The following is a 23,206-nucleotide window of genomic DNA, read 5'->3' on the forward strand; positions in this document are numbered from 1 at the left end:
GAGACTTAGATTAAACTACAGGCCGCAGTCAAAAATTTATCATAGTAATCGGAGGTACAATTCCTCATATCTAGACAGAACCAGGCTTGATATTGCTATCTTAGAGGATTCTAATTGTGTGTGTGTGTGATGTAATAACAAGAGAGGAACACAGCGTGCCTCTCTGGAATGACAGCACTCTCGATGCTTTAGTAAGAAATTAGCAAGACATATCCCATATCCACACCCTCCACACATAAATCCTTTATATCCCAGAAGATCTCTTTTTGAGCAACACCCAAAAGAAAAATACAGGATTTTTGCTTCACGCACAACAAGAACCTCCCATCAGTGGAGATTCCATCATTCCCAACCCGGATAACAGGTAAACACTTGCACGTCCAAGCAGTTGGCTGAAAACAGGTTTTGACAATGCAGCTGTCTGAATTATAATGAATCTGGATATAGAGGGCTGACCTCTTATTACAATGATCACAGAAGTTGTGTAGAAATCTATCCTGTTGAAGTTTTTTGCAGATGCCTAAATCATAGAATCATAGGATTGGAAGGTCTTCTAGTCCAACCCTCTGCCAGGATTCTTATACCATCCTGGACAAATGGATGTTCAATTTTTTTCTTGAAAACCTCCAGCATCCATAACTCCAGGAGGCAAGCTGTTCCATTGGTTAATTGCTCTCACCGTCAGGAAATTTCTCTTTAGTTCCGGGTAGGCTCTCTCTTTAACAAGCTTCCACCTATTGCTTTTTGTCCTGCCCTCAGGTACTTTGGAGAATAAGTCAATCCCCTCATCTCTGGACTGGCCCTTAAGTACTGGAAGGCAGCTGTCATATTTCCTCTAATCCCTCTTTTTGTTAGACTAAACATACATAGTTCCCTTAACCGTATGGTTCATCATATGGTTTAACCTGCAGACTCCTTATCATCTTTGCTGCTGTTCTCTGCATTATTTTTAGGATCTTAGCATCTTTTTTTCTTTGGTGGCTACCAAAACTTGATGCAGTAGTGGCTTCACTAGTACAGTAAAGAGCAGTACTATCATTTCTCATGAGCTCGATGCTACCCCTGTTGATGCAGCCTAGGACTATATTTATTTATTTATTTGGGACAACTGCAGCATACTGCTGGCTCACACTTAAGTGGTGGTCCACGAGGACACCTTGTTCGTTCTATTGGTATTGTTGAGCCAGGTACTATCTATTCTATGGCTGCGCATTTGGTTTTTCCTGCGGAAATGTAGGACCTTAGTTTTCTCACCACTGAACCACATCTTACTGAATAGGACCCATTGCTGTAGCCGATCAAGATCCTTCTGATTTTTAAATCTATCTTCCAAAGTCTTAGCAATTTCCCCCAGCTTGATGTCATCTGAAAATTTGATAAGCTCCCCTTCTAAGTAAAAATAAAATAAAATAAAAATAAATTCTAAATAAGATCCCTCACATAGGAACTGGTCTGAGAATTCCAAAAATATAAATATTCTGCAAATTCCTTACATGAATAATTATGAAACACAATTTAAGAATAGACGATCAATTTTTGTAACATATTCAAAAGAAATTATATATTGGATAGTAAGTCCTCACAGAAACTCTCTGGATTGTCACAAGAACCTGAATTCTTGAACTCAAGGAGAATGAACATGGGTGAGAGAGAATTTATGCATTTTAGCTACAGTACTAGATAAAAGAGAAAAGGGAGGCTTTTAGGACTATGATAACATCTCACCCAGGGATGCTTCTGCAAGAACCATTATTGGTCACAAGGAGGCCAGATGGAAAGGTAGTGATGTTGAACTGCTTCACTAGCTCTTCATTGCTCTGTAGGACTCGCCTTACTGCAATATTTTCATATTGAAGCATATCCAGTGCTACCTAGAATCAAACAAGGCACGAGTCAATATTGCTCAGCTGGATGCAAGAAGTTACTTTCTCCCTCCTCTAATCAAAAATTTAACCTTCTGAAAGACTCTGTTGCAGCTCTCTTTCATTCTCATGGTCCGCTACCAATGAAATCTTTTCAGGTTATTCACATCTAAACAGTGTCGCGTTACATATTTGTTGATTAATCAAAGGCACACACGTTCTTTGGAATGTTCCATTATCATTTCTTTAGCAATAATATATCCATTGCCAAAGTCTCCCTTGAATCCTGAAATGGAAAATACCATTACATATACTCAGCATAATGATTACACAATTGAAGTTTCTTAACGTAATCTTTGTGTTCATATTTCTAACAGCCAGTAGGTACAACCTATTATTTTTTTTAAGACTTGTGACAATTAACTACTATCTTTGCTTCCTCTCTTATCCCAAAGTTCACTGAAGGAAATAAAGCAGCCAGAGGTGCTCAGTAGGCCATGAAGAGGAAACTCAGAAGAACTGAGAACAAAGAACTGAGAATAACAAATAACTTTTTTTTCAGTGTGCAAACAAATCTATAAAAATAGTTTATTCTCTTCTTTTATGCAGGAACTCCTTTGTACTGATTTGCATCAGAAAGCATCATCAATTTAAAGGTTATACTTTACCTTCAGATGTTAGGTCAGGGTTACAGCCCAGTAATGGTCATAATACACATAAGATTTTACTATCACTTTTGGTGAGCCACTTGGGGTCCTGATCTATGGGAAAAGCATACTGAATAGTACAATACCTCCATTGCCAAAACTGAATCTGGTACTTTTTATCCTATGGCAGAAGTCTTTGTGTTCAGACTTTGAGAGGTAAATAGGCATAGAAAGCCAGAGGGTACATAAAAACATGGGCTTGCACTATGAAGGGCAGCATAATGGCTGTACATTAGTCAGCTCCCCCTTCTCCTCTTTCCAGAAATAAATGATTCTTCCATCTTTAGAAAAACTGGCAGCTAGAAAGAGATAGTGGGAGGGAAATAACTAAGATGCTTGGAGCTGAAATCAGGGGCTGCTCATCCACACATTTTCACGCAAGGAGAAATCTTCTGTTTTGCCACCACATGCCAGTGTTGCAAGAATCGGAAATTAAATCCTTTCGCATGTACATTCGGTTTTACATTAAAGACTTTTTGGATGTTCTCTGCTTAATTTGAAATCAGAAGTTCACGCTTAGTCTGTCAAAAAAGATTAAAACAAAAATCTGGGCAAATTCACAAAATCCTATTGTCAATGTTATCAATGTTTAGTTTAAGTGGAAATACTGTGTATAAACAGAAATAATATTCTAATTTACCATATATACGTAACTGTTGTGAAGAAGCAAAAGGGATGTCCCAGTCACTTTGAATGAAAAAAAGCTAACCAGCAGAAGAAGAAGTATTGCCCTAGTTTCCTCCTTTCATTTGATTTCACTGTGGGTTGTGGAGGAGGATTACATAAACAAAATTCTTTCACAGGAGATGAACCAGTTAGAAGTTAAAGATTACTTTGTTTAGTCATATTGAGAAAATGTGTTCTGTGAACTATACCATTTGCTTCCTTCAGTTTCACCTTGTCAAGAGATGATATCTGGGCACATATGCATAGCAGTTGCCTTTAATAAAATAAGCACCATCCAGAGAGGAAGCACCCCCAAAGCTTAAAACAAATATTTCCTGAATAACTCAGAAATACTAACTTAACCTAACACAGGACAAATAAAAGAGAATATATATAGTTCAAGGTGTAACTATGGGGCCTTTGGAACTCTCTGAGCTTGGTTGTTTTGCTTGCAAACATCTAGTATCTAGTACCCAACTAGATAAAATCATTAGTGCTAGTGGGGGTAGGATTTCCTCCCTATTTATGTACAGTATTGGGGGGAGCAACTACTCCTTTGTAGTTCCTTGTTTAGGGCAGGGGTCCCCAAGCTTTGGTCCATGGCTCACTATGAGCCTTAAGCCTTTCAGGACCAGGCCACGGAAGTGGTGGGTGAGCATGCATGCCCGCCGAATCATCTCCTCTCTCCCCACCCGCTGGTCAACAAAGCCAGAAAAGTTGGGGAACTTTGGATAGGGTATTGTTTTTTACATGAATATTTGCCTGGTTAATCCCCGCTTATCTGGGTGCAGGCTGCTGGGGAGGATGTGCTCTGCTCTTTTTATTTCCTTTTTAGCATTTTTATGGACTCCTTTGAATGGTGTATAAATGAATGGTGTGTAAAAACTACCAAGGAGAAAATCACACCTCCACCAATGCTGGCAGGCAAGCTACTACATGTCTTACAAACCCCACATTCACTAGCACTGATATTACCTAGTCAAGTAATGAAACATCTGCAAGCAACAATCAAACTCAGAATGCACCAAAGACCTCACAGGACAATTAACCAGTAGAGATGGGGAAATATCCCTATCATAGTTATTGTGGACAGTATCAGGGATTAGATTAATATGTCAGACATTTGCTAAGGGATCATATCCCCACACAGTGCTTGACCCATGTAAGATTTTTAGGAAGGAACAGGAAGGAAGAGCCAATATACTTTTCATTTATTTCCACAAAAGTTACAGGTCTATAATAACATAATAATGTTTAATTAGCCTATTTATCTGTGCATCAGAGCGTGCCCCAAAAACTCACTTCGGGCAGGTTTCCTGGTCAGGTTGATTAAAGGCCATTCCAATGTTACAAGGAGTGGGACCATTACTCATTTGACACCTGCAATGCCTTCAAAAGTATCCTGAAATTTTAATGCAAAATATAGCACACGGGGTGCTAATGGTTACCCAATATCTAAATCTCATTGCACCTGTTGCACCTGTATGGAAAATGCTGTAATTGGTTGCCAATTATTTTCCAGGCACAATGCAGCAATATCTTACAAATCTGACTGTGCTTTACCTCCTCTCCTTATACCTTAGGGCAGGGCTCTTCAAACTTGGCCCTTTTATGACTTGTGGACTTCAACTCCCAGAGTTCCTCAGCCAGCGTGCCACAAGTCATAAAAGGGCCAAGTTTGAAGACCCCTGCCTTAGTGAATCAGCAAGGTGTTTACCTGAGCCACTTTAAGGATCATCTTGCTTCCCAGGACTTAGAGAAAGTTTCAGCCTTTTTTGCCTAAATAACAGCTCTTGCATGTTTCTTTCAAGATCATCTCCCTTAGTCTTTACTCTGTGGAACATTCTTGTTTTGGAATTACATTCAGACTCCACTCTTTTGACTGTGTCATTCCTGTTTATTCAGAACTTCTCAGTTTGAATTGGATAATGATTGCAAGTGGGTCTCAATTAGTGCAGTTAATGAATTCCAAAAGTGGTCACATTATTTGAATTTGCACTACTCAAAGTGATATTTCTATGGAAAATATGGAAATTGGTTCTAACCCAATCGAAATAGACAGTGAAGAATTTTAAACAATAATTAAATATTATAAAAAGGATAAAAAGAGCATACTTTTGATTAAAATTTATGGTTAACAAAAACACAAAGTAGTTACAAAAAGTAAAATTAAAAACAAAAAATTCTATGAGTGTTTCAGTATATCCTATTTTAGTGTTGCCACAACCACATTCATGTGTTCAATTACATCAAATTTTTGGTCCAATGTATTAACAAGCCTCTTTTTAAAAACTTGTACTCTTTTCTTCTGACAGAATCTTTCTTTTCTCCATTTTGCACACACAAAGATTGGCAGCATCTAAAACCCCAACTGCAAATGCACATATGTAAGTCTCAACTGCAATAGCCTCGCGTTAATGTGATCACATTAAAGACAACCTGGTATTCAAATATCGTATTATTTGAACTCACACTAATTGCTATCGACCTGTATTTTAAGTTTTGATCCAATTTCAAGTCTTTATTTAAATTTTATATTAGCCTCAAATGTTTTCTATGTTGAAAAGCAGGATATAAATTTAATAAACAATAATAATACTGACTCAGATGTGTATGTTGAACAATCAATTAAGATTCACCTCTCTGCCCAAAAAGGAGTTGTCCTCATCAAATATCAGGGCCAAATAAGTCACGTTGTTTACCAGAAAGAAATCACGAAGTTCCGTCACACTGAAAAAGAGGAAGAACATTATATATTGTTCCAAGTACAGATTAATATTTCTTATGCAAATTAAGTTGCCCATTGCTTCCTGTTATAGGAGATTTTACCCACCCTACTGCTAAGCATTTCTTTCTCGATGTAGGGAACAGCAATAATTTTTTAATCTAACTGGAGTTTTGATCTTATATGAGAATATAGGAATGCAAATTTCCACCCTTTAAAAAAATCTGACCTATTTCCTTTTTTCCAAATATGGCAGCTACATCTTTCCTTAGCACAGATATATCAGAGATAGGGAAAAAAAGTTTCAGCTATTACATCTGTACTTGTTAGGGGAGAGCAAGTATTACAAGAAATACAGAGCAACTATCAAAAGTGACATTCTTGTGCCAAGTTTCCACCTCCATAAAATCTAACTAGGGCTTTCATCAGCATTCCTTCAGATAGCCATTATCCCATTGTATTGGTATCAACCCCAGCCTTCATCATCCAGTACTGACAGTGTACCCAGGTTGAAAAAGTCTGGTTTATCTCATTTTAAGATTATTTTTACATTGAAATGCAAAACCAACATGTCCTGAAATAGGTGAGATGTATGTTATGGAGTTGGGGCAGAGAACCAAGATAGGGTATTATTTCTGGTGGATTTTTTTAAAAAAAAAAAAAATACCGCCAGGGCAAGGAAGAAAACACATCGTGAGTCTGGAGAAATCACTATTTCTAAATATCCTTCCTCCGGTAATTAGGACTCTTTTTTTTCTCCTTTTGACAAGATAGTGATTGATTTAATGGTAGTTTGAAGTTTGCTTTTTGCTTGCTTTTATTTGTTTGCATCCTGCCTTTTATTAGTTTAGAAATAAGTCAAGGTGGTGAATACATCCAATACACTTTCTTTCTATTTTCCCCACAACAACTATCTTGTGAGATGGGTTGGGCTGAGACAGATCGACTGGTCCAAAGGGACATCTAGTTGACTTTCATGACTAAAACGGGAATTGAACTCATGGTCTCCAGCTTCCCTGTCCTCTTAGTTATAACCACTGCACCACCCCTGCAAGTCATCTGATCACAATTCAGGCACTTGGCAACCGGCTTGATTTTTTTCACAGTTGAAGTGTTTTGTGGTCACGTGATCGCAATTTGCAAATCTTCCCAGCGAACAAAATTTCAGTTTCAATTGTAGTCATAAGTAGAGGACTACCTGTAATGTTTTTCAAGAGAACATAAGAAAGTATGCTTTTTTAGCTTAATCAGTTTTAAATAATTATGAGTAATTGTTTTGAGTTTTTTTTTATAAATTTATCTCTAATTCTAGAATCAGAGAAAAAGCAAGGCAAAGATAATAATAAAGTTGGAAGGGACCTTGGAGGTCATCTAGTCCAACCCCCTGCTCAGGCAGGAAACACTATACCATTTCAGACAAATGGCTGCCCAGTCTCTTCTTAAAAACTTCTGGTGTTGGAGCATTCACAGCTTCTGGAGGCAGGTTGTTCTACTGATTAATTGTTCTAACTGTCAGGAAATTTCTCCTTAGTTCTAGGCTGCTTCTCTTTTTGGTTAGTTTCCATCTATTGCTTCTTTTCGTGCCTTCAGGTGTTTTGGAGAATAGCTTGACTCCCTCTTCTTTGTGGCAACCCCTGAGATATTGGAACACTGCTATCATGTCACCCCTGGTCCTTCTCTTCATTAAACTAGACATACCTAATTCCAGCTACTGTTCCTTATATGTTTTAGCCTCCAGTCCCTTTGTTGCTCTTCTCTGTACTCTTTCTATAAATAAATAAATAACCCACAGCCAGCTAAAATCCAATCTGGTATGTCTCCCATGTCTAGGTATTCAAGTCATTCTAGGCTTGCATCCTTACAGGAGCTTTACAGTCACATTTTTGTATACATTTTTATGTTAAACCTTTGCCAAGCAAAAAATGTCAGATTTTACTAAGATGTCTATCCAAGGTTTCCTTGATCACTTCAACGTATTTGCATTCTTCTAATCCTTGTCCACCAAGGTAAGAAAAAGCCTCATCACACATTCCAAGTGAACTATCAGCTCTAATGCATAAACATTTTTTAAATGAAAAATCAATAGGTTTGATTGTCCAGTGTGTTGTCATTAGGTCTTCAAGATAGATTAGGTCAAGAAACAGAAAACCACAAGAAATACTCAAACTCTACTTTATAGATATTAAGAAGTCTGATAGGTGTATAGAAGTCTCAAGATGATTTATAGACAATGATTTAGTAAATGAGCAGTTGTTACAACACTATAATATTATTCAAATACTATAAGCTATAACTTGTCTTTCAATGTTTATATAAGCACTGTTCTAACAACTACACATCATTTACTGAGTCACTGTTTATAAACATTATAAAATGAATCATACGTAATATTCTAAGTTTGTGAGCTGATAGTTATCTGCAAAACATACAACACCAAATAATGAAATGTCAGTTCTGCTAATCACTCAATTCCTTACAAGAGAATATGAGCGTATTATGAATGGATATTTCTCTCCACAAAATAAAACTAGAAATAAACAAATATAATTAAACTATTAATGGTCAGAGAAGGATAAAATTGCAGAATCTTTGAAAAGAAACCTGCTGCTTTCTTAATAATAATAATAATAATAATAATAATAATAATAATAATAATAATAATAATAGTAATGATGATGTTGGTGTTGGAAGGGACCTTGGAGGTCATCTAGTCTTCATTTCTGGGACTCAACAACAATGTGGAAATCAGCCCTGATGATGAAATACAAAATTTACTTAAGAACATATTGGTTGGGGAAGATGGAAATTTTCATTCAACATATCTGGAGGGAAGTGCAAATCTGAGGAAAACTAAGTTATACAGTTCTGCACAAACAAACATGACGTTCGGGTGGGCCACAGAAGGGAGGAGGCTGATATTAATAGACAAAAGATGGTAGTTCTCTTTTTAGAATGTATGACCAGCATCTGTGGGTCTACATAACTAATTGATTAACCAGATAAAGAGGGGCAGCTGACTGCCCATTGTTGACAAGGCTCTCCTAGTTAAGGGTACACCTGCTTTATTTTATGGGACTATGGCTGTTCTCCCAAGGAGGCTGGTGCCTCCTTTCCTGGATATTAGTCACTGATAAGATGGTTTGGGGTTTGTCATTTGCTCTTCATTTTTTTCATTGGAGCCTGGTTTTATTGTCTGTTGTTTCCATGATATTCTTTTTATACTGGTTCATGTACTGCGAGCCACCCAGAATCAGGCAAATCGAGCTGAATAAAGATTTTATCAAAGGCAATTATAACTTGGGTTATAGAAGTAAGACATAATCTCTTTTGTAAGACAAGCAACATTACAATATTCTTCCTACAGTAATCTTTCACAAGGCGGAGAAGAATCTGGGTTGACACAATCAAAGGCATTTTGGTAATCAGTGAAAAAAATATTGACCTCTTTTGGGAATTCTTTGGCTTTCTCAATTATCCAGCGTGCATCAGCAAAAATGTCTTGGGCTTCTTATGCTTTTCTAAAATCACCTTAAACATCTGACACATCCCTTTCTATTTAGGGCTCTAATCTGCATTGGATGATTCTATTTTGTTAGCATGTGAAATTAAGGCTATTGTGTGATAGTTCACACACTCTGTTAAGTCTCCTTTCTTTGGTCTCAATATGTAGACTGATCTCTTCAATATGGTAACCACTATGTCCATATTTGCTCCCATAACTTGGTTAAAATCTTGCAATTTGGTTAAAATATTTGCAATATTTCTATAAATATTTCATCAATTCCTGTAGCCTTCTGACTTGATAATAACTGTGATGTAACATCATCTTCTATTACTATTCAAAAACCTAGTCAACATAAAAATATTAGAAACCTTCCAGAAAACAGAAAGAACAGCTATTTTTAAAATATTTTTCTACAATTGTTAGATATTATTTTATCAAGATCAACAATCACATAAATAATTAATAATGTACTTTCAATCCATGCAGCACAGTACAAGCTGATTTTAATTAAATATATACATTGTTCTCATTTTTAAATGTTCTATTTTATTTATTTATAAAACTTATATGTCATCCATCCCACTGTCAGGTGACTTTCTAAAATGGTTTGCTGGCATGGGCAAATTCTCCATGATGATTTTTCAACATGGAAGATGTGTGTGTGTGTGTGTGTGTGTGTGTGTGTATATACTCTCTCTCTCTCTCTCTCTCTCTCTCTCTCTCCCTCTCTCTCACTCACACACTCACACACACACATCTAGGTAATACACATGCAGCAGTACAAATCACAAACCAGATTTATCTGTTCACATTGATTCACTATAGTCTCTATTTTTTTTTCCATTTCTCTGTTATCCTTCTCATAAATGATTTTAGATCTCCTTTGGTACAGGGATCTGATACTTTCTGCCAAATATAGACATCACCCTGCCAACAAAAGTGTGTATAGTCAAGGCCATGGTTTTCCCAGTTGCAATGTATGGATGTGAAAGTTGGACCATAAGAAAGGCTGAGCGACAAAAAATTGAGGCTTTTGAACTATGGTGCTGGAGAAGATTCCTGCGAGTCCCCTGGACTGCAAGGCGTTCAAACCAGTCAGTCCTAGAAGAGGTCAACCCGGACTGCTCTTTAGAAGGCCAGATCCTGAAGTTGAAACTCAAATACTTTGGCCACCTAATGAGAAGGAAGGACTCACCGGAGAAGGGCCTAATGCTGGGAAAGATTGAGGGCAATAGAAGAAGGGGATAACAGAGAATGAGGTGGCTGGATGGAGTCACTGAAGCAGTAGGCGTGAACTTAAATGGACTCCAGAAGATGGTAGAGGACAGGAAGACCTGGAGGAACGTTGTCCATGGGGTCGCGATGGGTCGGACACGACTTCATAATTAACAGCAACAACAACATTCTATGTTATAAGATTGTTGTAATGAAGCACTTCAAATATCTAATGCAATGTAAATGCTCAGTTTACATATTCTGTTGGGTTGAAGGAAAAATATCTGGCATGCATACTGATGCTTAAAAGGGATAGTTTGTCTTGCAATCTCTTTTCAAATTACCTTGTTGGCCGCAGAGGTGGGCTGGCAGAAGGCCACGTATCTTCATGACTCTCCATTAAAGTGATTATGGTCCCTCTTAGAGATTCAATGTTTTTTTCATTATCTGTACAGGAAAGAGAGCATACCATTGTGAAATCTCAGTTAACCAGTATGACTAGATCAAGGTAACTCAAAATAATTCAAGTTACCCCAGAAGATATCATGCATGGGCAAAGTCCCAGCAGCTTCTACCACCTGATTACTGGGGACTGTTGCCGACACATGCTTTCCAACTGCTTAAGTACAAGGATTCCTTTTTTTCTGATTAGACTATCATATGTATCCATGTAGAGAGAGTACACAGGAAACGATCACATCATGAAAATAACCTTTATAGATTTTTTTCAAGATCAAACCTCTAAACAAGAGGAACTGAGCCGTTTTTTCCTCCCTGAACTGCTGCTTAGAGGAAGATAAGTTCCAGTCACCAATAGGTTTACAGTAGCTCATTTGTCCCAGCAAATATCTCTCTATGCCTGCTGTATCCCCCTAAAGTTCAATTTTCAGTTGAGAATTGAGGGACAAAAATAAACATGAGAAACTGAGTCTAACCACTCAAACATAATCCTTCTGGCCAAGGAGCCACTCCCAACTTAATTCTTACATGGCTCATCCCAGAGTACAGTACTTCCTGAAGAGGGATTCCCTCTACAGAGAGTCTGAGTAATTCTCTTGACTAAGAACTTCACCAATGTTGTCTAACAAGTATCACCAATAAAGGAAGAATAAGTGTTTGATCCTCCTGTAGTTCAAGAAGCAATCAACAGCATCTATTGGCGTTCATAAGGAGATGAACTTAGACGCTGGCCTTTGCAATGGATTAGCACTTTTTACTTTGCTTTTAGATTTTGCTTCTTCTTCTGGAGCTTTTTTTTTTTAATCTATGATGTCCCTCCCCCCCCCACACACACACCATGGCATGTCCATATTGCAGCCTAATGAACAGGCTAAGAATTCTTTGTTACAGATTCTTAAGTTTCTTCAAAGAGAAATACTCTTTGGTTATCCCTAGAGACAGAAAGCTGCTATTATATAAATATTTAGGTTATAGCTAAGTCTTCATCCAGGTAAGGAGAAAATAAGCCAGCATTCACATAGTTTATCTGGAAATGTAAAACCCAACCACAACTGGTTATAGTTCAATTTTGTTCAAAACAAAAAGAAAGCATGTGTTTATTCTGAACAATGTTAAGCCTGTAGATTTTAACCTTAATACTCAAGAGAAAGTCAATCTATATGTTATTTTCTAAATAGGTTAATCAGGTTCTGATTTACCCATAACCCATATTATTTATCTGGATGCAGAATTTTGGCATCTCAAAATGGAAGTCCCAATCTGCTGATCTGAGAAGGCCAGAAATAACTTGCCCAAATGAAATATGTAACAGAAGTGTGGAAAAGGAATGAGATGTCTCAAAGAAACTGCATTACAATAACAGTCATATTACATGGTGGATCATCTCTCGCTTTGATAAGCATGACTTTCCTTGGGTATAAAAAGAGACAATTTATTTGGTTGCCACTTTACTGACAAGAGCTCTGCATATGGTACATACTGTTGAATTTTATGCCATCCTCAGGTTTCTGGGAGAACCTCTTGAAAAACTGGAAAGAAATAAACCACATTGTTAGATTCTGCTTTTAAACATTGCTTTTGTAATATGTTAAGCAACACAATTGCCCAGTTGTAATCTGAAGTTCTCACTCATCAGCCTACAAGCTGGGAGAAAAGTATACAGATTGAGACCGGGAAAAATTACCAAGGCTGTTTTTTGTTGATATCTTCCCTCTTTGTTCACTTTTGGAAGATCTGAAAAACTAGGTTAGGAACAGATCATCATGAAGAAAATCTTCCTATATTGTCGCTAAAAATCAATACCAACCTGATGGCATATTATCAATCAATCAATCTACCCATATCTTTCTGTTTAAAACTGTCCTTTTGTTAAATCATTGTGTATATAATACTTTGATTTAAAAATCCCTGTGAATTGTTATTTTAAAAATAAATTAAAATTAAAATGCTTCTTTCAATTCTACTGCATTCTGTTCTGGGATCCGGTCAGGCCCAGGCAACAATCAACATGTGAAGAGTTCAAGTTCAAGCAATTCTACCTATTATACAGGAATCTCCCCAGACTGCTTGTCTTTCTCTGGGAACAGATAGATAAGGTTCCATGGAGCTTGGGGGGGGGGGAGTAGTCCTGGATCTCTCATGACTGTGCAAAAAATTCTAGGATTACTCGCCACTTGATTCCTCCTCCTTGCCAAGTAGGGAATTTCCCCACAAATCCAGAAAAAAATACCCCATTTTCAGCTGCAGATAAGCAACCAAAGAATCCTGGTCACTGAATAGGAAGGATGTAATGACAGAACTGGAAAAGCATCCTCAAGAAAAATAATGTAGCTTTAATAAAATAAATAAATAAATAAATAAATAAAACAGAATTATAGAAGACTTAATTCATCTTACCAGGAGCTCCATTGGTTTCCAACTTGATAGCTACATTTGTGTTATGGGTTATGTGTTACTCAGGAAACTGCTAATTGATTCAAACACTCTGATGTATATGCTGCACCCTGTGGGGTTTCCACATTTTTCTAATATAGAACAGAAAGTTCTTTGAGATCTTAAAAAGTACAAGTAGTATGAGATGGTGTATGTATCTTATGTAAACTACTTCCAGTATCCTAACTGTTTCTAATTTAACAGACACACACACACACACACACAAAATGAGTTCTCCAACTGATTTGCAATAAAATTGTTCCAGAAAATCTCAAACTATATTGTCTCAGGGAGTTACATTCCCTCCGTGTAGGTATCATATCTGAGCATGAGGATGTAATTTTGTGTGTGTGTGCTAAGGTGTATATTTATCTTTTTTGCCCGTTTTTATATCTCCTCCAAAATATATTTATCACTCATTTGAAATAAAACTGCAAATTAAGTCTCTAATTATTCCGTGGGAAAAATTCATCCCTAAGCTACCAGTGGCAAAGTAACAGAACTCAATTACCAAGCAAATATGCCTTCTCTTTCCGATGTTGATTCTTTTGGAGAGGTTTATAACATGTCCTGCCAGCTGTGTGCTTTCCACCTGATCAAATGTACACAAATCAAGAGCTTGTGCAATAGGTCAGGCTTTAGAGATTTAACAAAATACAAGAAAAAGGAAGCAGAAAATGCCACATCAGCGTGTAACAAAAACTGAATGTAAACCCAGGAAATAAAGGGAAAGAAGAACACTTATATATGTAAATAAGAAAGTTAAGGTTAGATGAGGCAAGTTCCTGGAGATGGATAAGATTGCTTTTCTTCTTAAATAACTGCATGGTGAGGATTAATTCAGATGCAGGGTCATAAATTCTAAAAAGAGAACTACCATCTTTGTCTATTATTATCAGCTTCCTCCCTTCCAAGCCTAATTTACTTGCTTTTTCCCATAAAAATTGAGGCAGTAGGATTCTGTTCTGTTTCTTTACAGTGAAAACCTCAGGAACAAGGATCCTGGGCAACATTCTGTAGGTGTATACTATCTCATATACCTTCAACAAAGGAAAGCTTTGATTCAGGAGAAGCAGATTTACCAAAGGGCATCCAATGATGCAGCTTCTTTGGTGCCAAGAAATAAATTTGAATCCATGGATGTCTACCATTACTATATATTAGCATTCTTTTCAACAACTACAATGAATCTCAGAAGTACGCACTGGCTCCCTCCAGCCAACCAATCAACAATATGGAAGTAATCTAATAATGCAAGCTGTGTCTAATCCATAAAATCCATAGTGCACAGTAAACTTCTACATTTCAAACTGGTAACTATCTCAACTTTCAACCCAACCACTCATCCTTAGAGGCTATATGGCCAGCTTGCTGAAGGTTTGGCTTCAAGGTGCTAGCAAATATGCCACTCCTTTTACAAACAGTTTGTGGGTGCAGAAAATCACCTATATCCATAAACTGTTTGTGAAAGGGGTGGCAGACCTGGCACCTGAAACCTGGCTGGCCAAGGGCAACAATGTTGCTTTATTTGAAATATCTTCAGCTGAGTTTTGTGTCTTTCAGTAAGATCAGCACCAAGGTCAGAGAAGGTGTCTCTTTGATGTGGTACCTTACCTGTGGATCAAGGACTTTGCTCCTGAGATACTGGGATAGGAGTTTCTGCATGTTCAGTGCAGCTGTGGAGGCAAGCTGGGGATTTTACAGGTGTATTGCCTGGCAGGATTCAGGGCTGGTAGTTAACCCCCATCTTTTGGTGTTGGGCTTTCAACCCCCATGTGCTGGAGGCTGGCTCTAACAAAGCCTAGAAGTTCCTGATTCTGTGGTAACAATTGTTTTCTTTAATTTCAGGGCCGAAACATCTAGGCAGGCATATATCAGACCTCATTTTTATCTCAAAGTGATTAAGAGGTCTGCTATGAGCAGATCCAGATGTTCCAGATGTGATGTATAATCACCTAAAAACCTCCTTGAGGCGAGGGGACCCAGTCTAATAGACTTTCCCAAGCACCCAATAGATTCAAATGCTTTCCAGAGAGCTTAGTTTCTCAGATCTCTGGTGGGCTGTTTAGTTCAATACCTGACGTGCCACTGCAATGGGAGGCAAGCTGGATACTGAATAAGATTAACCTTATGGTGCCCCTTTTAGAGCCCTGGGAAACCAAAAATGGTATCAGGAGTACCAACAGAGAAAGATAAAACATAAATCCAACGAAGTATGGTCTTCACTAAAGCAGTAATAAGCTCCTTTTTTCTCTAATTGAGTCAATAATTGTCATCCGTTAGTCCTGTTCAGAGTTTCTAATTCTCTTTTAGGGAAAAAGTTAAGAGAGAAATTTCCCATTTGGCTATTGTAACTAATTGTATAGTTAGTATTTCACCGACAAAATCACTTAGGTTCATCAAAGTTTTGATTCCTCATAAATAAAGTCTTTAATGACGACTAGGGCACCCTCTAACCCTATTATCTGGGATTCATTTTGGCCTATGAACTGCAAGGCAGTGAACTGTCTTTAGATTGTCTTCTGCTACTTGCAATCTGGATCCATGTCTGTTTCTGGCTGTGGTAAGAGTCACATTTGCACAGTACAAATAATCACTAACCACTAGATCAGTGGTTCTCAACCTGTGGGTCGGGACCCCATTTGGGGTCGAATGACCATTTCACGGGGGTCACCAAACCATGCTGTCCGCCATTTTTTTCCCTTTTCCCTAGCTGTCCTACTCCCTCTTATTGGTGGCCACACCCACTTGGGGGTCACCACAACATGGGGAACTGTATTATGGGGTCACGGCATTAGAAAGGTTGAGGATCACTGCACTAGATAAAAGGGTGGCCACTAACATGTTAGTGAGATCATTGAAGTGTATAGTGCCAATTTTTCTCTTTTTTCCCCCCACCAAAAATTCCAGGAAGAAATCATGTAGCCCTTCTGAAGAGTTTGCCATCTGAATTCAGCTACACAAATTTCTAAAGGACACAAAAAGAGGGTTTGGGGATTCTGCAAGTTGCCCCTCCTGAGAGATCATCAGGTACAAGTGCTTCCAACTTCCTTAAAGAATATACCAGATGGTATTGTATGCCTCTCTACCAGATTTTGCTATGCAAAATCTAATGCTGGTTCCAAATGGAGCAAAAAGATCTAGATCAACTATTCCTGGGATGCTGGCCTATAACTTCCCAAAATCATGCTGGTTGGAGAGAACAGGAATCGTAACCCTCATCAACAGAATTTTTACCTTCACAGTGGGATAGCTCTTTATTCCAAATTTATAACAGGCGTTCTTATTGGAAAAATCAGCACAATCTATAGCTCCCAGCATCACAGCAGGTCTCCAGTCTAGAAGGGAGGAAGACAACAAAAATTCATATTTTTCCAATATGTGAAAACATATAACTTGAGTGTTTATAAAATAACTAGACAGCCAGGAGAGGAGAAGAGAGGAGAGGAGAGGAGAGGAGAGGAGAGGAGAGGAGAGGAGAGGAGAGGAGAGGAGAGGAGAGGAGAGGAGAGGAGAGGAGAGGAGAGGGGGGAGAAGGGGGAGGGGAGAGGAGAGGGACAGAGAGAGAGAGGGACGGAGGGAGAGAGTGTGTGTGTTTTCCAACTTGCAGCCGAGATTTGCTGATCCTTTTTGACATCAAGAGAACAGCAAGCAGAAAAATCTGTGGCTATTAACTATTAACTCTAGCTTTTCAAATTGAGTAATTCGTATTCTGGCAGTAAAGTCTATAAAACTCTATAGGACCCCAAAATCATCTTGAATCCCATTCTAATTTAGACAAAATATTTGGACCTTGTTTAAGAAATTACCACTAACTTAGCCACGATGTAATTTCCAATAGATTCTCAAATGAAAGGTGCTATAAAAACTTTTAAGAAAAGGAAAAGGTTTGCCTGGTTGAAAAAGTTATAGCTGGTACAAAATGTAGCTGCACAGACAGTTATGTGTCTTCGTGTCTTCCTTGATTAGTGCATATTACATCTCTGTTTCACAAGCTATATTTTTTGCCAGTGTACTTCTAGCGCAGTTCAAGATAGCTTTATAAGCCCTTCATGACACAAGGCTGGGTTATCTTAGGGACCACCACTTTACAATCACTCCTACCCATCCCATTAGGTCCAGCGTTAAAAGCGCTTTCCGGGTCCCATCTATTAGGGAATGCCATCTGATAGAACCCAGAATGAGAACTTTTTTTTGCTAAGGGGCCTGCTGTTTGGAAGACACATCATTCTCACAAACATTAGATTGGCCCCAACATTGTTGGCCATTTGCAATATCTTAAAAACAAGATTCTATCACCATGCCTGATTGATTGACCTATAAGCCCTTCACAGCAGGGTTATTTTAGGGATCACCTATTTACAATCACTCCTACTTATTCCATTAAGTCTAGCAATAAAAGTGCCATCAAATCATTTTCAACTCCTAGCTAGGGAGGAGTTGAAAGGTGGAGCTGTACCTCAGTGTACTCAAAGGTTTTTGACATGAACACTGAGATATCACAGGAAAGCTCCAAGTCACAAACAGCAGGGATATACTAGGCTTTCCATGAAATACTGTGGTCAGGAGGGAAAGAAAAGGGCCACTTTGCAAAGGAAAAAGGGAGGAGATATATTGTCATGGAAACCAAACATGGCATTCAACAAGGGTGTGGGAGGGTAAGGAAATAACAACTATGCATCCATTACCACATAAATCAAGGGACTCAACATACTTGCATCAGTTCTTATTTGCATGATCATGTCATGATGCATATGGTCATTCTGATGTCATCGTGGCTTTTTATGAATGTTAGTGGAGCCACGCATCACTTTTTTCAGATGAAAGAGAAAAGCTAAAATATGAAAGACCTGGCATGACATGGGATAAAACTGACGTTTTTAGCTAAATTCCTCAAAGTATTTTCATTAAGCTGCATAAAAATCCAACAATGGAAGTGGCATATACTTTTGTTCTCAGAATGTTACAATAATAATTCTGTCATATCCATGCAGTGTTTGGTGTTTAGTTTCTGGAAAGCTTCAGCTGAGTTCAAGCTTATTTAAGGTCAAGTAGAGAAATAGGGGGATGGCCTTGAAGGAGGAATTCAATAAATGATTAGGTGAGCATGAGCTAAGACTGAACAGATAGGAAAGGATGAGGAAAAAAAATCAAGACTACCCTATGACTTGATTATTTATGGCAGGGATGTCAAACTCGCAATATCATGTGACGTGTCGCAACGTATCGCAACTTTTTTTCCATTACCGGCAATGGGGTGGGTGCGGTTTCAGCATGACGCATCTGGCCTGTGGGCCAGCAGTTTGACACCCCTGCTTTATGGCATAAGGGGAGAGAAAATGTACATAGGCTTTTGTATATCCTATAATAATAATAATAAAAAAAGAGTTCCAGCATTTCTTGTATTTATTTCCTGACCTGGTCTACCTTGAAAGACTGACAAGTAGACCGATGACAAAGACAATCTTAGAAGTGCCTCACGTTCATGAGTGTGTCTCAATGCTTCATGGCTGGACCAGAATGGATGCAGAGGGTGTGGAGGAAATGGAAATAGTGATGGTGAGAACATGCATAAGGGAGGGAGGTTGTAGAGGGTATAGGAAATGACCTTGAAAGACAGGAGGAAGAGTCACTACAAGGCAACAGTCAGATAAATGGGGCTGGAGCCTGGAGCAGAAACTAATTTGAGAAAACGCCTCAGACAAACAAGCCCTACCTAGTTCACATGAAGAAGCTGGCAGTGTGTGTGTGTGGGGGGGGGAAGGAATATGTTCAGACTTGCAAGATTCTGTTACTATAACTACTACAATAAAAGTAGTTCTGACTTATATGATATTGCTGTCTTAGTCTATCTACCTTGTGGATCCGGCAGAGGCATAAAGGAAGCATCTTTGGGGAAACTGCCTGAAGTCAACCATGAATGGAAGGATTCCTTGACACAAGGAGAAACAAGAGGAGGAATTATCTTATGCACATGCAAAGAAAGTAGAACAGAGATTACCACCCATAGCAGGATGCCTAATTGGCAAAGAAGCTGGCTCCAACTCTTTTGTGAGAACAGCCTTATATATACATGTTAGTTGTAGCAGTGTTAAGATTGTGGCTATTTAACGTGGTCCCATGAATTTTATAACCAAAAAGAAAGAAAAATCTCTCATAATTGACTTGGAAGCTGATAAGCTTTAGTGTCCAAATAATTTGAGGCAAAACAGTTATATAGCCCTGAAAAGAGAATACACAATTAAGGGTCAGACCTCTAGAGAAGAGAACAATCTGTTCTTATTGAAAAGATCCATGACTAAATGGCAGTGGACAAAAACCAGAGGCTGACTGGCCTCAACAGATGCAGGTATAATTGACTGAGCAAAAGATGGTAGGTCTTTGCCATGAAGCCATGCTGGCCTGATAATGAGGGACATCTCTCAGCCAGTAAAGCCATTATCAGTACAGGATGACTATCTCTAGCAAAGAAACTCTTTATCCTCTCTAAATGAAGATAATACAAAGGATTCCAAGGTCCTGGGACACTGCTGCATCGAAGAACTGATTAACACCAGGCATGTGATAAAAGGCCTTCTGTTTAAACCATGTAAGACAAAGTCACACTTCTTGAGGTGGGCTAGGGATCATATTTCAACTTAAAATGATGTGTTTTCATCACATGATGACTGAACTTTGTAAACTGCATTGCCTAAATTCAAACCAACCTGCTAGTTGTAGCTTTTAGCTTGATCCGAATTTACCTGAAAAACCATTTTGCTATTTCAGAAATATTTAATCAGAAAACCAAGCATGTGTTCTTCTCCCAAAAGGCCATTGTCATGTTTTTGCATAATAAGAAGGATGGGAATGACAATGAGAAGATAGGAATATAGTCGCAAAGATGCCTCAGAGTTCTGATTATGAATAGTCCAAAATTATCTAAAGGCCACCAGGTTGAGGAAAGTTGGACTATGAGATTAAACCCCAAGATCAACATATGGAATGTGATAAAGGATACAGATATCTCTTCCCATAGATCCAAAAGCAGCTAATATCTATTTTCTACAGAATATATTCCTGTTTTTCCATTTTGCCACTGATTCAGCAGGATCTTAGCAAAATCCTTTCATTTCCTCTTCCCCATATGCAAAATTTCAGTAATCATAATACTGTTAAAACTTCTCCTAGTTAAAAGGATTACATTTGCTTCCTGACACGTTAAGTGTTCTTTCTAGAAATAAGAGTACAAATCTGCTCTGTCTTTAGAAATGAGGCAGCATACTGGGAGTCCTCAATTTACAACCATTCATTTAGTGACCATTTGAAGTTACAACCGCCCTGAAAAAAATGATTTATGACCGTTTTTCACATTCACGACTGTTGCAGCATCCCCATGGTCACATGATCAAATTTCAGACACTTGGCAACTGATTCATACTTATGACAGCTGCAGTTTCCCTGGGTTATGTGATCATATTTTGTGACCTTCTGATAAGCAAAATGATTGGGGAAGCCGGATTCACTTAAAAACTGTTTTACTAATTTAACAGTTGTAGTGAATCACTTAACAACTGTGTCAAGAAAGGTTGTAAAATGGGGCAAAGCTCATTAACAAATGTCTCACTTAGCAACATGAATTCTGGGCGCAACTGTAATCATAAGTTGAGGACTAACTACATAAACTGAAGAAATAGGCAGAGAAGCAAGAGAATGGGTAGGACGGAAATCAGGTAAACACAATTTATAGAGTAGCTATTCTGCTCTGTATCTTGTAGTTGGGGAAGAGAGGGCAAGGGAAACTACTCCTCCAATTCCCTTTGAACCTTTGATTTTTCTAGAGGGTTATGGACCTGTTTCAGGTTTGCAAATTCTGGAAACCATAGTTTAAAAGTTCCTTGAGATCCATCATATAAGGAAGAGGGACAAAGAACCAGTGAAACTCTGAATGCAAACAGTTTAATTATCTTCCCCCCTTCTGCTGTTTAAAGATCAAGGCAAATGATGGGATCTACTATGGACCATTCATTTTATTTCCCCTATCTTGATCCAATAGCTTCCTGTCACTCCATAGCCTATAGTTCCATACAAGAAACAGAAGATGGGGAAGAAAAGATCAAAGGCATTTATTTGAATATAAAATATAGAACTTTACAACTTACGCTTTTATGGAACATTTGCAACCTCCACACTCACCACGTGGAAGGATTTACAACTCTGTAAGAAAGACCTAAGCTAACTTTTTTCTTCAGGTCTTGGTCTTCCCTTGTCGACTACTACACCCATTATTGTAATTTTGTATGACATTGGTTGGGAAGTATGGAACCTACAATCCAACACAATGAAGAATGAAAAGACAGATAAATGCTGGCTTAGGTACTAATTACTTCCTGATTTCTAGGCACAAAGCAATAATTGTTCCACATGGGGGGAAAAACACAAATTAACTTCCGTGGGAAGGTTTAAGAAAATGTCATTCTGTCCAGTCAACCATTTGAAAGACATTTTGGCAGAAATCTTGCAGCAAGTTTATCTATGGACTTAGGACTGTATTTTTCCCGGATCATAAGCAAAAGCTACAAATGTTCTCCCACACAAAAGTTTCCTGCTCACATAAATTATTATTATATATAAATAATACAGTGCAATTTGGAGAAGTTGTTCAGTATAACACTGGGCTATGATTTGTTTACAGTATTGTACTCTATTGTTGATTATATTATGATTTGTTCTCAGAGAGATAAGTTAGATAGAAAGAAATTCTCTAGTGCAAAATAAGCTAGTACACTCCGTAGCTGTTCAGAGCAGCTCCAGGTTTCCTCAGCATTCTGTCTTCTGCAGTATACATGTTATCTTGGGTACAGTACGATAGTCCTTGACTTACAACAGCTCATTTAGTGACCATTCAAAGTTACAATGGTACTGAAAAGTTGTTACTAACTTAACAACTGTAGCGATTCACTTAACACTGTGGCAAGAAAGGTGGGGGAATGGGCAAAACTCACTTAGCAACATAAATTTTGGGCTCAGTTGTGGTCATAAGTCAAGGACTACATGTATGATGTGACCAGTGTTAAGGAAGACCAGATCGTGTAAGTAACAGCTAACACAAAGCTTTAGCATTAGGCAAGCTAGCAGCCAGTTTAGTGTTGTGATTAAGGCACCAGCATAGAAACTGGAAGACTGTGAGTTCTAGTCCTGCCTTACAACAAAGCCAGCTGGATGACCTTGGGCCAGTCACTCTCACCCAGCCTTAGGAAACTGGTCAAAAATCTTGCCAGGGAAAGTGCAGGTACCAGATCAAGCGGTCATCAGGAGTCAAAAACTGACTTGAAGGCACAAAATAATTGGTATAATTACCCCACAGAGCAACACATTTTGCCTGCTGAGTTTGAGTTTTAAACTTTCACTGCAAATGACTTCAAAAAGCCTTGCCTTGAGTAGACTCAAATCAGGTTTTCCACAGCCTATGCTTGGGAAAGAGACACTCAAGCAGCAAGCTATTTTTAAACAAATGCTCTATAGTAATTATTTTTATTTTCACATGAAATGCACATAAGGGAAACTTGGCAAGCTACTCTTTCCATTGCCTCTGCATAGATTTTGCTTTAAAAGATGTTTTGCCATGGTCAACTCTTGCCAGAGTGGAATATTT

General features: G+C 38.2%; 1 protein-coding gene across 2 annotated transcripts in view; it reads right to left on the reverse strand.

Annotated features, from left to right (window-relative positions):
* The window catches only part of QSOX1 (quiescin sulfhydryl oxidase 1), a 74,919-nt gene that overhangs the window by 36,749 nt on the left and 14,964 nt on the right, over positions 1-23,206 (reverse strand). Inside the window, exons 2-7 of one of the 2 annotated variants that reach the window (XM_039337141.1) lie at positions 19,429-19,504; positions 16,810-16,910; positions 12,620-12,668; positions 11,025-11,127; positions 5,875-5,965; positions 1,726-1,871 (exon numbers count right to left, since the gene is read on the reverse strand). In XM_039337141.1, coding sequence (XP_039193075.1) covers positions 1,726-1,871; positions 5,875-5,965; positions 11,025-11,127; positions 12,620-12,668; positions 16,810-16,910; positions 19,429-19,450 — 512 coding nt within the window. In that variant the 5' untranslated portion in view covers positions 19,451-19,504. The remainder of the gene's footprint in view (positions 1-1,725; positions 1,872-5,874; positions 5,966-11,024; positions 11,128-12,619; positions 12,669-16,809; positions 16,911-19,428; positions 19,505-23,206) is intronic. The other variant, XM_039337140.1, reaches the window with a different exon arrangement.

This window comes from Crotalus tigris, unplaced genomic scaffold (assembly GCF_016545835.1).
Source record: "Crotalus tigris isolate CLP2741 ecotype Arizona unplaced genomic scaffold, ASM1654583v1 scf7180000017668.6805642782:7212621, whole genome shotgun sequence".
NCBI classification, from domain to species: domain Eukaryota; kingdom Metazoa; phylum Chordata; class Lepidosauria; order Squamata; family Viperidae; genus Crotalus; species Crotalus tigris.